We start from the raw sequence: 16701 nt of genomic DNA, 5'->3' as shown, positions 1-16701 counted from the left end.
ATTGTGGGTTTGGGGGTGGGGTGGCATTTGTATACAGATATAAGTGAGAGTGTTTCCTTTATACCTGAGATGAGCTAAGTTAAGCCAGGATCTTTGGAACCCCAAATTATTACACAATTTTATAGAGGCAACTAAAGGATCTACTTTGGAAACCATCTCCATCTATTATTGAGTTTTGCTCTTTAAATGGCTTTTTAACATTTGTATTTTTTAATTCATTGTGGAAAAATGTTGGCCTCTTCTAATATTTTTGTTTCTTGATTTATGTACAGGTTTCACAGTCCAACCTGGAGACCGTTGGAGTCTAGAGGTGGGGCAGGTGTATGTTATTACAGTAGAAGTATTTGATAAAAGCAGCACAAAAGTCTATATTTCAGATGTGAGTCTCTCTTTTGTATTTTTCTAGACCCTTTAAGGATAACTCCTTGAGTGGGCAATCTTTCTGGCTAGGAAGACTTCTTTTCTTTTGCTTCCAGATTTTACCTTTGGAAATGCAAGTTACTACTTTATTATTATTAAATAGTTCTATCCTTGAGAAATGCTAAACCAGAAGTAAAAGATATAATCTGGTTAGAATTATAGAAGAGAGATGAAGTTGGCACCAATGATAACACTTTGGAGGGGATCCTCATTTTACAACTTCATTTCAGAGATGGTCACCAGAGTTTTATAGTGGTGAGAGTAATAGTGTGACCATTAAATGTGAAGTGTTGTAGTCACTCTCCAGTGTCCTTTTTTTTCCCCCCTGAGAACTGTCAATTTATGGAATAGCACAGATTACACTAAAATTTACATAAGCTTCGACTCTTCCTATTTTTGATTACTTGCCATTAATGGATCTTTCAAAAACTAGTACCATTTTAAAATGACATCTTTCGAACTTAGAATTTGGTGAGGGAAAGCAAAGATTTTGTTTTTGTTTCCTTAACCCCCAGAATGCATAGCCACACTTTTTTTTTTTTAATGCTTTGGGATTAAGATGGCTTTAGGGAAAAAGCATGTCTTCAGGTTTGTGTTGATTTTGGGCTGATTTTCAGAATCTCAGGATTATGTACCAATTCCCAAGAGAGTATTTTGAAGAGCAGCTGACTACTGTGAATGGATCTTACAATGTAGTGAAAGCCCTGAAAGATGGTGTGGTCGTGATAAATGCATCCCTGACTTCCATCATTTACCAGGTAGGAATTAAAAGGATGGTCTTTGAATCCTGAGAACTGACCAGACTTGCCTGACTTGTTGATTTGCAAGCACATATGTGGCATATCCCACCTTTATCTTTCACAAAATAAACTAATAAACAGTACACTTAGTAGTTTATACCTCTACAAATTTTCTGTTCCAACTTCTGTTAATGCATATATCTGCATTTGTGGTCATTGTGTATGTATGTCATTTGAGGGTCCTTTAAAAATTATTTCATATGCACGTTTCCTTGTGTCATCAGGTCCACATAGGAGTACTTTCTATTTTAAAAATCCAAAGGGTTAATATGCCAGTTGTTCAACCATGCCACCAACTTTGAACTTTTGCATTTTTAACAGTTTTTTTTTACTTTGTAAATGGCATAACTGTGTATCTTCATATAATTTTTATTCCTTTTGGTTAATTTTCTTATGGTATAATAACAGAAATGGAGTTATGAGGTAAAGGGATAAGGAATGAATCTATTTCTAATGCCTCTGAAATGTGTAAGTATCTGATTTTTAACTGTTGGTCAAATTTGTTTCCCTCTCCCAAATCTACTTTTTCTGCAATGATCCTTTCACCCAGCTGTTTAAGACAAAATCCCAAGAGTCACCCTTGACTCTGCCTTCTCCTTCACCTTCTACATTCAGTACATTATTGAATGCCGTGTCAGTTCTTCTAAATGTCTCTCAAACCCATTTCTTACTAGGTGAAGAAGACATTGCTGTCTTTCACCTAGACTTTCACAGTAGCTTCTAAACTGATATTCCGACCTCCAATATTGTCCGTGGCTAGAATGATGTTCCAAAAACTACAAAAATTATTATGTATTTACTATTTAAATTCCTTTGGTGGCTTCCCATTGATTTTAAGGTAAAGTTTAAACTTCTTAATGTAGTTTTATAGGACCCTCTATGACAGAGATCACAATCTGGTGGCCTGCAGACTATCTTGGTTTGTAATCTTGTTTTTTATTTAGGTGTGTAAGTTTCTTTTTAATTGGGAAATTTCAAATAAAATCCAAGATTTCTGATTCTCTAGATTATATGAAAATCTGACAGTGATTAGCTGGAAGAGATAGTGGCTACAACATTTAGACTATACTTTTCAGCCTGCTGTGTTTATAATATCTACCTGATACCTGTAGGCATTTGAGTTTGTGACTCTATATGATTGGCCCCTGACAACAACCTCAGGTCTTGTCATGCTTCCTCTCTTATGTTTCAGCCATACTGAACTTTCAGTTTCTAAAAAATGTCTTGTCTCTTTTTGCCTCTATTTTATTTTCATTTTTTATAAACAAATATAATTCCTTTTGTCTACAACACTTTCTCCCTACTCAATGCACAGGGCTAGCTTAACGTTGGTTCCTCAGGCACTTTTTCACCTTTCATATGTTCTTAGAGCTCCCTGAACTTCTCAGATCAAAATATTCATCATAGTTTATTGTTATTATTTGCCTCTTTCATCAGATTATAAACTTTAAGGGCAAAGATTATGCCTACTGTATTCACAGCTGTTGCCCTAACATCTGAGTGACTAAACATACAGTTGATACAAATAAGTATTTGTTAAATGAATGAATGGTGTTTGGATTAGTTATGGTCAGGTATAGATCTATATTCAGTATTAAAATATATCCAGTTTTTGAACAATATTTAATACACAGTGATTTTTAAAATCCTTTGTTATGGTATTTCTGGCAGTTTGACTCTATTCTACAATTATTCTTCAATCCCACCAATCCTGCTTTTAAAAAATGTTACGTTTTAAAATCTGAGCTCACCCTTACTCCTTTATTTATTTATTTATTTATTTATGGCTGTGTTGGGTCTTCGTTTTTGCACGTGGGCTTTTCTCTCTAGTTGTGGTGAGCGGGGGCTACTCTTTGTTGAGGTGCGTGAGCTTCTCATTGTGGTGGCTTCTCTTTTTGCAGAGCATGGGCTCTAGGCGTGTGGGTTTCAGTACTTGTGGCACGTAGGCTCAGTAGTTGTGGCTCACGGGCTCTAGAGCACAGGCTCAGTAGTTGTGGCACACAGGCTTAGTTGCTCTGCGGCATGTGGGATCTTCCCGGACCAGGGATCAAACCTGTGTCCCCTGCATTGGCAGGTGGATTCTCAACCACTGTGCCACCAGGGAAGCCCTGTAGATCACTTTTGAGAGTGTTGCCATCTTAACAATATTAGGTCTTCCAATACATGAACATGGGATGTCTTTCCATTTATTCAGGTTGTCTTTAATTTATTTAAGCAATATTTTGTAGTCTTCAGTGTACAAGTCCTGCACCTCCTTGGTTGAATTTATCCCTAAGTAGTTTATTCTTTTTTGATGATATTGTAATAAATTTTTTTCTTAATTTACCTTTCTAGTTTGTTTATTGCTAATGTATAGAAGTACAACTGATATTTATGTGTTGATCTGCTATGCTGCAACTTTGCTGAATTAGTTTATTAGCTCTAGTATTTTTCCTGGATTCTATAGGATCTCTCATATATAAGATCATATCACCTGCAAGTAGTGATGATTTTGCTCCTCCCTTTCCCATTTTGATGCCTTTTATTTCATTTTCCTGCCTAATTTCTCTGGCTAGAACTTATAGTACAATATTGAATAAAAGTGGCAATAGTGGGCATCCTTGTCTTGTTCTTGATCTTAGGGCAAAAACTGTCATTCTTTCACCATTGAGTATGATGTTAGCTGTGGAGTTTTCATATGTGGCCTTTATCATATTGAAGAAGTTCTTTTCCACTCCTGGTTGTTGAGTGTTTTTACTGTGAAAGGGCGTTGGATTTTTCTCAAATGTCTTTAAGCATATTTTTTTCTTTCATCCTACTAGTGTGGTATATTACATTGACTGACGTTTATATATCGTGCTGCTTTTGAATTCCTGGGAAAAATCCCACTTGGTCATGGTGTACAATCCTATTAGTATGCTGCTGGATTTGGTTTGCCATTGTTTTCTTCAGGAGTTTTGTATTTATATTCTTAAAGTATACTGGTCTGTAGTTTTCTTTTTTTGTGATGTCTTTGATTTTGGTATCAGGGCAAATGCTGGCCTCTTAGAATGAGTTAGGAAGAGTTCCCTCCTTTTTCTTTTTTTCTTCACCATCTTGTTCTTCTTTTTTCTTTTTTTTAAAAAAGGTTTGAGAAACATTGGTGTTAATTCCTCTTTAAATGTTTGTGAAAATTTACAACTGAAGCCATCTAGGCCTGGGCTTTTCTTTGCTGGGAAACTTTTGATTACTGATTCAATCTCTTTGCTTGCTACAGGTCTGGTCAAATTTTCTACTTCTACTGGGTCAGTTTTTTTAATTGATGTGCTTCTAAGAATTTGTCCATTTGATCTAGGTTGTCTAATTTGTTGGTGGACAATTGTTCATAGTATTCTCTTACAATCCTTTTTATTTCTGTAAAGTTGATAGTAATGTCCCCACTTTCATTTCTGATTTTAGTAATTTGAGTATTCTGTCTTTTTTTTCTTAGTCACTCTAGCTAAACTCAATTTTGTTGATTGTTTTGAAGAACCAAATTTTGGTTTTGTTGATTTTGTGTACTGATTTTCTACTCTCAGTTTTTAAAATCCCTGCTCTAATCTTTATTATGTCCTTCCTTCTGCTAGTTTTAGGTTTAGTTTGCTCTTCTTCTTCTAGTTCCTTTAGCTATACAGTCAGATTATTGATTTCAGATTTTTCTTCTTCTTTTTTTGGTCACACTGTGCCCAGCTTACAGGATCTTAGTTCCCCAACCAGGGATTGAACCCAGGCCATGGCAGTGAAAGCACCAAGTCCTAACTACTGGACCTCCAGGGAACTCTGTCTTCTTTTTTAATACACGTGTCTACAACTATAAGTTTTCCTCTGAGCATTGCTTTCACTGCATCCTGTAAGTTTTGGCGTGTTATATTTTTGTTTTCCTTCATCTCAGAATTTCCTAATGTTCTTTATGATTTCTTCTTTGACCCACTGGTTGTTTAGAGGGTTGTTCAATTTCCACATATTTGTGAATTGTCCAGTTTTCCCTATGTGAATTATAGTTTTAGTCCATTTTGGTTGAAGAAGATACTTCATATGATTTCAGTGTTTTTAAATTTATTGAGACTTGTTTTGTGGCTTAACATATGGCCTATCCTGGAGAATGTTCCACGTGCACTTGAGAAGAATGAGCATTTTGTTGTTTTGGGGTGAACTATTCTGTATATGTCTGCTAGGTCTAGTTGGTTTATAGTGTTGGTCAAGTTCTCCATTTCCATATTGATCTTTTGTTCTGGTTGTTCTATCCATTATTGAAACTGAGGTATTAAAATCTTCAACTATTGTAAAACTGTCCGTTTCTCCCTTCAGTTTTGTCCATTTTTCCTTCATTTTATGGGGGGCTCTTTTGTTAGGTAGGTATATGTTTATAATTGTTATATCGTCTTGATGAATTGACCCTTTTATCAATTTATAATGACCTTTGTCTCTTGTAACAATTTTTTAAAATCTATTTTGTTTGACATTAATATAGACTGCTTCCCAACTCTCTTTTGGTAATTATTTGCATGGAATATATTTTTCCCTTCTTTCACTTTCATTCATGAATCTAACATGAATCTCTTATAGATAGCATATAATTGGATCATGTTCTTCTTTATCCATTCTGTCAATCTCTGCCTTTTAATTGGAGAGTTTAATTTATTTACATTTAAAATAGTTACTGATAAGGAAAGACTTCTGCTGTTTTGGTTTTTGTTTCTATGTGACGTTTTTTGGTAATTAATTTCTTCCTTTACTGACTTCTTTTGTGTTTAATTGATTTTTGTAGGTTCATGTCTTTTATCAAATTTGAAACATTTTCAACATTATTTCTTCAAATATTCTTTCTGCACCCTTCTTTCCCTACTTCTGGGACTCCTGTTTTGTATATATTGATTTACTTGACGTGCTCCACTGGTCTCTAAGGCTTGGTTATTTTCCTTCATTCTTTTTCTTTTTGCTACTCTGAATAACTTCAATGGACCTCTCTTCAAGTTTGCTGATTCTTTCTTCTGCCAGCTCAAATCTGCTGTGAAGGTCTTCTAGTGAAGTTTTCATTTCAGTTATTGTACTTTTAGCTTCAGAATATCCGTTTGATTCCTTTTTTATAATTTCTGTCTCTTCGTCAATATTCTCTATTTGGTGAAACATCATTCTTTTGGAGTGATGTCCATTGTTTCCTTTAGCTCTTCAATTTAAAATCTTTGTTTAGTAAGTCCAATATCTGTGTTTCCTCAGAGACCGATTGTGTTAATTTCTTTTTTTTCTATGAATGGGGCATATTTTCTTGTTTCTTTGCATGCCTTATAATTTTTTTGTTGTTGAAAAGCTAACGTTTTGATATTACAGTGGACCCTTGAACAACATAGGTTTGAATTGCACAGTTCCACTTATACATTTTTTCACTTTTAATACATACTACAATACAACATAATCCGGGGCTTCCCTGGTGGCGCAGTGATTGAGAGTCCACCTGCTGATGCAGGAGACACGGGTTCATGCCCTGGTCCGGGAAGATCCCACATGCCGCGGAGTGGCTGGGCCCATGAGCCATGGCCGCTGAGCCTGCGCGTCCGGAGCCTGTGCTCCGCAACAGGAGAGACCACAACAGTGAGAGGCCCGCATACCGCAAAAAAAAAAAAAAAAAAAAAACCAATACAACATAATCCGTGGTTGGTCTGCAAATGTGATACCATGGATATGGAGGGCTGACTGTAAAGTTATACATGGATTTTGACTACACAGAGGGATGGCGCTCCTAAACCCCACATTGTTCAAAGGTCAACTGTATAATGTGGTAACTTTGGAAATCACATTCTTCCCTTTCCTCAGGGTGTGTTGTTATTGCTTGATGTGGGTTGTAGTTGCTTGTATGTTTAGTGAGTTTTCTAAACTATTTGTTGAAGATTGTGTTATTTGTCACCTGTATGCTATAAAATCTCAATTCCTTTAGCTTGTAGGCAGTTAGTGGTTTGACAAATAATTTCTTTAATGCCTTAAGTCACCTTTTTCTTGGGGCTTCCCTGGTGGTGCAGTGGTTAAGAATCTGCCTGCTAATGCAAGGGACATGGGTTTGAGCCCTGGTCTGGGAAGATCCCACATGCCACAGAGCAACTAAGCCCATGTGCCGCAGCTACTGAGCCTGAGCTCTGGAGCCCGTGAGCCACAACTACTGAGCCCATGTGCCACAACTACTGAAGCCCACACACCTAGAGCCCATGCTCTACAACAAGAGAAGCCACTGCAATGAGAAGCCCGCACACTGCAGTGAAGAGTAGCCCCTGCTCCCTGCAACTAGAGAAAGCCCGCATGCATCAACGGAGACCCAACTCAGCCAAAAATAAATAAATAAAATAAAATAAAATAAAATAAATATATATATAAATGAAAAAAAGTCACCTTTTTCTTGATTCAGCATACATTTGGTTGCTGTAAACCTTTGAGTATTTTTGAGTATTTTCCAAAGTTAATTCTGACTTTTTTTTTTTTTTTTTTTGCATTTCTATGGAGGGACAGGTTCTTGGAGTTCCCTACTTTGACACTTTTGCAGACATCTCCCACCTGCTGGTATTTTTTATTAGGATTTATGAACGTGATAGTTTTTCAACTTATTAGGACTTTAAAATTTTCTTTCAGCAATGTCTTATAGTTTTCATCATACAGGTCTTGAAGATATTTTATTAAATTTGTCCCTGTTTTATGTTTTTAAGCTATACATGTATTTTTAAATTTTCTCCTTTTACTTGATCATGCTAGTATATAGAAATACAGTGGTTTTTTTGTATGTTACCTTGAATCTTGAAAGCTTGCTGAATTCACTTATTCTAGTAATTTTTTGTAGATTCCTTAGGAATTCCTATATATACAGTTATGTTATATGTGAATAAAGACAGTTAACTCTTTTCATTCCAATAAATATGCCTTTTAGTTCTTTTTCTTGCCTCACTGCACTGGCTAGGACCTCTACTACAATACTGAATAGAACTGTTAAGAGTAGACGTGTTTGCCTTATTCCTGACCTTAAGTGGAAAGCATTCACCCTTTCACCGTTGAGTATGATGTTGACTGTAGATTTTGTGTAGATGCTCATCCTTAGGTTGAAGAAGTTCCTTTCTCTTCCTAGTTTATTGAGGATTTTCATCATGAATTGGTGCTGAATTTTGTCAGTGCTCTTCTGCCTCTATTGAGGTGATCAATATAGTTTTTCTTTTTTAGTCTTTTAAATATGGTGAATTAATTACATTGATTGATTCTCTAATATTAAGCCAATCTTGCATTCTCAGGATAAACCTCACTTGCTTATGATTTGTTATCCTCTTATACATTGCAGGATTTAATTTGCTAAAATTCTGTTAATGACTTTTGCATATATGTTTTTGAGGACCTATAGCTTTTTTTTCCTTCTTCTGTTTTTTATTGTAATGCATTTGTCAGGTTTTGGTGTTAGGATAATATTGGCTTTATAAAATGGGTTGGGAAGTATTCTTTTCTATTTTCTGGAAGAGTTTTGTAGAATTAGTGTTATTTCTTCCATAAATATTTGGTAGAAGTCACAATGAAACTATTTGAGCTTGGAATTTTTTTATGGAAAGTCTTTTATTATTATAGTGATAAAATATACATAACATAAAATTTACCATTTTAACCATTTTTAGGGGTACAGTTCAGTGGCATTAAATATATTCATGTTGTGCAACCATTACCACCATCTCTCTCCAGACCTTTATAATCTTTCCAGACTGATTCTCTCTACCTCTTAAACAATAACACCCCCCCAACACCCCAGCCCCATTCCCTGGTAACTACCATTCTATTTTCTTTCTCTATGAATTTGACTAATCAAGTTACCTCATATAAGTGGAATCATACAGGGAATTCCCTGGCAGTCCAGTGGTTAGGACTCTGTGCCTTCACTGCTGAGGGTGCAGACTCAATCCCTGGTCAGGGAACTAAGATCCCACAAGCCACACAGCACTGCCAAAAAAAAAAGAGGTGGACTCATACAATATTTGTCTTTTTTGTGTTTGGCTTGTTTCACTTAGCATGTCATTAGGGTTCATCCATGATGTAGCGTGTCAGAATTTCATTCCTTTCTAAAGCTAAATAATATTCTATTAAATGCATATACTGCATTTTGTTTATTATTTATCCATTAATAGATACTTGGGTTGTTTCCACCTTTTGTCTATTGTGAATAATGCTGCTATGAACATGGGTATACAAATATTTTGTCAAATCCTTGCTTTCAATTCTTTGGGGTATATACCCAGAATTGGAACTGCTGGATCATATGGCAATTCTATGTTTGACTTTTTGAGGAATTGTCATACTGTTTTCCACAGTGGCTGTCATTTTACATTCCAGCAGCAATGCACAAGGGTTGTGATTTCTCCACATTCTTACCAACACTTGCTATTTTCTATTTTTGATAATAGCCATTCTAATGGGTATGAAGTGGTATATCACTGTGATTTTAATTTACATTCCTCTAATGATTGGTGTATGGGAAGTTTTAAAACTATGAATTCAATTTTTAAGATTTATATACAACTATACAGGTTATTTTTTCTTGAGTGAAATTTGGTAGGTGTGTCTCTAAAGGAATTTCTGTTTAATCTAGTTGTTGAATTAATCACATAAAGTTGTTCAAAATATTGCCTTATTAATTTTTATGTCTGTAGGATCTGTAGCAATGTTGTCTCTTTCATTCCAGATATTGGTTATTCATGTTTCTCTTGTTTTCTTCATAAATCCAGCTAGACATTTATCAATTTTATTGCTTTTTACAAAGAATAAGTTTTGGTTTCGTTGACTTTTTTCCAGTTCTTTATCTACTTTCTCTTTCATTGATTTATGCTTTTATCTTTGTTATTCTATTTCTTTTCCTTACTTTGGATTTAAAATGCATTTCTTTTTTAAGTTTCTTATTGTGGAAGAATCTTACGGTGGATCACCGGTTTTATATCTTTCTTCTTTTTAATATAAGCACTTCTACCACATTCTATTGGTCATTCAAACCATTCCTGAGATAATGTAGAGGGAACTACACAAGGATGTGAATACCGGGGGGTGGGGATCAGTGGAGAACATCTTGGAGACTCGCATCTCCAAGTTGATTCTAGGTTCTCTATTAGATTTAAAGGCATTACTGATCCTGCTTCTTGTGATTAAGAAGTGAGCATTGATAGTTCATGGTATACAAGAGCAAAATAGCTACTTAAATTATTACCTGTAGACACTATAGTTAAGTGAATGTAGAAGACAAAGCTTTTGGTAACCAGGTAGTTGCTGCCATAAAACATGTTAGTGAAAGTCTGGGATATAATAGGGTTTATTGATTGTTGTTTCTAAGTGTGCTGGGTAACTTTGGGAAAGAAAATGGTTAGTTCAGGGCTTTGAATTCCCAAATGAAGATCCACCTAAGAAATCTAAAAGATTTTATGACTACCCTAAAAGAAGCCCTTATTACAATATTTCCTTGTTCTGCAATCATAATGCAATTTATTTTTTATTTTTTAATTAATTAATTAATTTGTTTGTTTTATTTTTGGCTGTGTTGGGTCTTCGTTGCTGTGCGCGGGCTTTCTCTAGTTGTGGTGAGCAGGGGCTATTCTTCCTTGCGGTGCACGGGCTTCTCATCGTTGTGGCTTCTCTTGTTGCAGAGCACGGGCTCTAGGTGCACAGGCTTCAGTAGTTGTGGCATGTGGGCTCAGTAGTTGTGGCTCACGGGCTCTAGAGCTCAGGCTCAGTAGTTGTGGTGCATGGGCTTAGTTGCTCCATGGCATGTGGGATCTTCCCGGACCAGGGCTTGAACCCGTGTCTCCTGCATTGGCAAGCGGATTCTTAACCACTGTGCCACCAGGGAAGTCAGACGTTTAAAATTTTTATTACCTCTTTTCTTATTTAAAAAAAATTTTTTTTTGTGGTACGCGGGCCTCTCACTGTTGTGGCCTCTCCCATTGCAGAGCACAGGCTCCGGACGTGCAGGCTCAGTGGCCATGGCTCATGGGCCCAGCCGCTCCGTGGCATGTGGGATCTTCCCAGACTGAGGCACGAACCTGTGTCCCCTGCATCGGCAGGCGGACTCTCAACCACTGCACCACCAGGGAAGCCCTCTTTTCTTATTTTGTATAGTTCACTTTGAATTTCATCCTGCACTCAGCCATGTCCCACTTTATCCCAGTTTGTTGTCTTATCTCTGCTTTTACCTCTTATTTCATGTCCATGTTTTCTCGTATGCCAAAGCAGACACTGTTGAAGTCTTCTGTTCCCTGCGGTCAATATTTTTTAACAGCATGTAATCTCCTAAAAGGGCATAGTGCCTTTTTAGGTACTATGTTCTTTCTCTTTTTCCTATATGTTATAAAATGTCTTCCTAGGATCAACCCATTTTGTACTATTATTACCTTATTCTTGAATTATAAGAGTCCTCTCCAGGCCTAGCATATGCTTCCTACTCCCAATAGATTTCTTCTTGTTTCCCTCAATGATCACCTAAATACCATCAGAATGATATTCTCTCTCTCTTTCTTTCTCTCTCTCTCTCTCTTTTCAGATCAAGACAACACAAATTTATTATCTTACAGTTGTGAAAGTCAGAAGTCCAAAATCAGTCTCAGGGGGTTAAAATAGAATGATGTTCTTTTAAACTGAAAGAACATCCAGCTAGCCACCTTAAGAGACTGAAGAGAAAATCAGAGCCATTACTGCAGATGTGACACAGTTGCTAAACATTTCAGGGCTTCTTTAAAAAATAGATAGATAGATAGATAGATAGATAGATAGATAGATAGATAGATAGATTTTTCCTTCAAAGAGAAAACGCCAACATAGTTGAGTGTGAGGACTCTATTTTACATGTATGGGTACCCCCCTAAACCCTGCTCTTGTTTTTAAGCAGGAGGGGAATATCTTACCCCAGCATCTTTAAATGTTCTCTTTATTTTCTTCTGAATACCTTGTAATATTCCTTTGCCTTTACAATTTATATACTTAACTGATAGATGTCCAAGGATCTTTCTTTCTGAAACTATGATTGCCCTCTCTGTGTTGATAAAAATCTTATTTCAGGAAATTTAAACTGCTTTCCATGACTGGGATACTTCTTTTAGGTCTATCAAACTCCCTTTCATTATTATTGAACTGTAGTAGCTGTGCTTCACTAATGAACGGGAACGTTTCTTTCTTTCTTTTATTGATAGAAACTGGTTGAGTAATTTATTAACACACCATTTTGCTGATGCTTTATATGTGAATGTGGACCATAAGAACAGTCCTTATAAAATCTGTTTTGCTCCTTTTTTCTGCTCTTATAGGATAAAAATATTCAGCCTATAAAATTTCCAATTATACATCAGCAAGAAGTGAAGATTTATTTTCCCATCAAGCTTACACCCAACTTTCTGGCATTTCCTCACCATCCCATGGGAATGTTATATCGTTATAAAGTACAGGTATGATGTCTTATAATGAGAATTCACAAAGAAATAAGTCAGTTTCTCTGATAGCTTAATTTATTGAAGGTTAATGTTAAATCTTATTTCCCCCTAATCCTAGCAGTATAACTCAGTTTTGGGTGACAACCAAATCATGCTCTTGAATACTGTCAACCTAAGAATACTTGGTGTACTTTCCTTCTCTTCCATATATCCTTTCCTTGTGAGTTTTATAAAGTTTTGTCAAGCTCCCTTGTGCTCTTTTTTGACATTTTGTGATACTGCCATTACATAATCCCCCTTTAGTATTACCCTTTCCCATTTAGTTACTTTAACATAGCATCACAGTTTCTTAATGTTCCAGAAGTAATTTATTGTATAATTTTATTATTTCCTAAACTTTATTTCACCAGATTTTACATCTTCAGTTAAATTCCAATTTTCTTCCTATACTAATTAAATATAAGGTTGTATTTTTTTATAGGTAGAGGGTGGCAGTGGCAATTTCACCTGGACCTCTTCTAATGAAACAGTGGCCATGGTAACCACTAAAGGAGTGGTGACGACAGCTGGTCAGGTCAGGGGGAACAGCACTGTTTTGGCCCGAGATGTACAAAATCCTTTTCGATATGGCGAAATTAAGGTAAGCAACTCTCCCAAAAACGTTCATATCTCCTCTGAGACATTGCTGTCTAAATTTAAGTACAGTAACACATTAATTTTTTTTTTCTTTTTCAACTTGGCTGTTTTAAAGTGATCCTCAGGACTTCCCTAGTGGTCCAGTGGTTAAGACTCTGCACTTCAAATGCAGGGCGCATGGGTTTGATTCCTAGTCAGGGAACTAAGATCCCCTGCTGTCAACAATGGGAAGCCAACACAGATTTTTCCTAAGGTCAATAATATGGTAAACACAAAGAAAGAAAACTACAGGCCAATATCACTGATGAACATAGATGCAAAAATCCTCAACAAAATACTAGCAAACAGAATCCAACAGCACATTAAAAGGATCATACACCATGATCAAGTGGGGTTTATTCCAGGAGTGCAAGGATTCTTCAATATATTCAAATCAATCAACATGATACACCATATTAATAAACTGAAGGAGAAAAACCATATGATCATCTCAATAGATGCAGAGAAAGCTTTTGACAAAATTCAACACCAATTTATGATGAAAACCCTGCAGAAAGTAGGCATAGAGGGAACTTTCCTCAACATAATGAAAGGCCATATATGACAAACCCACAGCCAAAAAACTGAAAGCATTTCCACTAAGATCAGGAACAAGACAAGGTTGCCCACTCTCACCACTCTTATTCAACATAGTTTTGGAAGTTCTAGCCACAGCAATCGGAGAAAAAAAAGAAATAAAAGGAATCCAAATTGGAAAAGAAGAAGTAAAGCTGTCACTGTTTGCAGATGACATGATACTATACATAGAGAATCCTAAAGATGCTACCAGAAAACTACTAGAGCTAATAAATGAATTTGGTAAAGTAGCAGGATACAAAATTATTTATTTTATTTTATTTTATTTTATTTTATTTTTTTGAAGTACATGGGCCTTTCACTGCTGTGGCCTCTCCCGTTGCAGAGCACAGGCTCTGGACACGCAGGCTCAGCGGCCATAGCTCACGGGCCCAGTCACTCCGCGGCATGTGGGATCCTCCCAGACCGGGGCACGAACCTGCATCCCCTGCATCGGCAGGCAGACTCTCAACCACTGCACCACCAGGGAAGCCCAGGATACAAAATTAATTCACAGAAATCTCTGGCATTCTTATACACTAATAATGAAAATTCTGAAAGTGAAATTAAGAAAACACTCCCATTTACCACTGCAACAAAAAGAATAAAATATCTAGGAATAAACCTACCTAAGGAGACAAAAGACCTGTATGCAGAAAAGTATAAGACACTGATGAAAGAAATTAAAGATGATACAAATAGATGGAGAGATGTACCATGTTCTTGGATTGGAAGAATCAACATTGTGAAAATGGCTCTACTACCCAAAGCAATCTACAGATTCAATGCAATCACTATCAAACTACAGCTGGCATTTTTCACAGAACCAGAACAAAAAATCTCACAATTTGTATGGAAACATGAAAGACCCCGAATAGACAAAGCAATCTTTTTTTTTTATGTTTATTTATTTATTTGCTGAATCAGGTCTTAGTTGCAGTGCACGGGCTCTAGAGTACCCAGGCTCATTAGTTGTGGCACGGGCTCAGTTGTCCTGCAGCATGTGGGATCTCAGTTCCCTGACCAGGGATCGAACCGGCATCCCCTGCATTGCAAGACCGACTCTTAACCACTGGACCACCAGGGAAGTCCCGACAAAGCAATCTTGAGAATGAAAAATGGAGCTGGAGGAATCAGGCTCCTTGACTTCGGACTATGCTACAAAGCTACAGTAATCAAGACAATATGGTACTGGCACAAAAAGAGAAATATAGATCAGTGGAACAGGATAGAAAGCCCAGAGATAAACCCACACACATATGGTCACCTTATCTTTGATAAAGGAGGCAAGAATATACAGTGGAGGGCTTCCCTGGTGGCACAGTGGTTGAGAGTCCACCTGCCGATGCAGGGGACATGGGTTCGTGCCCTGCTCCAGAAAGATCCCACATGCCGTGGAGCGGCTGGGCCCGTGAGCCATGGCCACTGGGCCTGTGCGTCCGGAGCCTGTGCTCTGCAGTGGGAGAGGCCACAACAGTGAGAGGCCCATGTACCACAAAAAAAAACAAAAAACAAAACAAAACAAAAAAAGAATATACAGTGGAGAAAAGACAGCCTCTTCAATAAGTGGTGCTGGGAAAACTGGACAGGTACATGTAAAAGTATGAAATTAGAACACTCCCTAACACCATACACAAAAATAGACTCAAAATGGATTAAAGACCTAAATATAAGGCCAGACACCATTGAACTCTTAGAGGAAAACATAGGCAGAACACTCTATGACATAAATCACAGCAAGATCCTTTCTGACCCACCTCCTAGAGAAATGGAAATAAAAACAAAAAAAACAAATGGGACCTAATGAAACTTAAAAGCTTTTGCACAGCAAAGGAAACCATAATCAAGACCAAAAGACAACCCTCAGAATAGCAGAAAATATTTGCAAATGAAGCAACTGACAAAGGATTAATCTCCAAAATTTACAAGCAGCTCATGCAGCTCAATAACAAAAAAACAAACAACCCAATCCAAACATGGGCAGAAGACCTAGACATTTCTCCAAAGAAGATATACAGATTGCCAACAAACACATGAAAGAATGCTCAACATCATTAATCATTAGAGAAATGCAAATCAAAACTACAATGAAATATCATCTCACACCAGTCAGAATGGCCATCATCAAAAAATCTAGAAACAATAAATGCTGGAGAGGGTGTGGAGAAAAGGGAACACTCTTGCACTGTTGGTGGGAATGTAAATTGATATAGCCACTTTTCAGAACAGTATGGAGGTTCCTTAAAAAACTAAAAATAGGGCTTCCCTGGTGGCACAGTGGTTGAGAGTCCACCTGCCGATGCAGGGGACACGGGTTCGTGCCCCGGTCCAGGAAGATCCCACATGCCGCGGAGCGGCTGGGCCCGTGAGCCATGGCCGCTGAGCCTGCGCGTCCGGAGCCTGTGCTCCGCAACAGGAGAGGCCACAACAGTGAGAGGCCTGTGTACCTCAAAAAAAAAAAAAAAAAAAACTAAAACTAAAAATAGAACTACAATACAACCCAGCAATCCCACTACTGGGCATATACCCTGAGAAAACCATAATTGAAAAAGAGTCATGTACCAAAATGTTCATTGCAGCTCTGTTTACAATAGCCAGGATATGGAAGCAACCTAAGTGTCCATCGACAGATGAATGGATAAAGAAGATGTGGCACATGTAGACAATGGAATATTACTCAGCCATAAAAAGAAACGAAATTGAGTTATTTGTAGTGAGGTGGATGGACCTAGAGTCTGTCATACAGTGAAGTTAAGTCAGAAAGAGAAAAACAAATACCATATGCTAACACATATATATGGAATCTAAGAAAAAAA

The 16701-nt window shown here is 37.0% G+C and overlaps 1 protein-coding gene across 1 annotated transcript in view; it reads left to right on the top strand.

Moving 5' to 3' along the window:
- Positions 1-16701, top strand: part of NUP210L (nucleoporin 210 like) — a 75514-nt gene that overhangs the window by 10372 nt on the left and 48441 nt on the right. Inside the window, exons 7-10 of the mRNA XM_060090587.1 lie at positions 273-379; positions 1038-1178; positions 12512-12649; positions 13116-13274. Coding sequence (XP_059946570.1) covers positions 273-379; positions 1038-1178; positions 12512-12649; positions 13116-13274 — 545 coding nt within the window. The remainder of the gene's footprint in view (positions 1-272; positions 380-1037; positions 1179-12511; positions 12650-13115; positions 13275-16701) is intronic.

Source organism: Mesoplodon densirostris, chromosome 2, assembly GCF_025265405.1.
Source record: "Mesoplodon densirostris isolate mMesDen1 chromosome 2, mMesDen1 primary haplotype, whole genome shotgun sequence".
In the NCBI taxonomy this organism is placed as follows: Eukaryota; Metazoa; Chordata; class Mammalia; order Artiodactyla; family Ziphiidae; genus Mesoplodon; species Mesoplodon densirostris.
The sequence above is the reverse complement of the archived record's forward strand: the minus strand, read 5'-3'. Positions and strand labels throughout refer to the sequence as shown.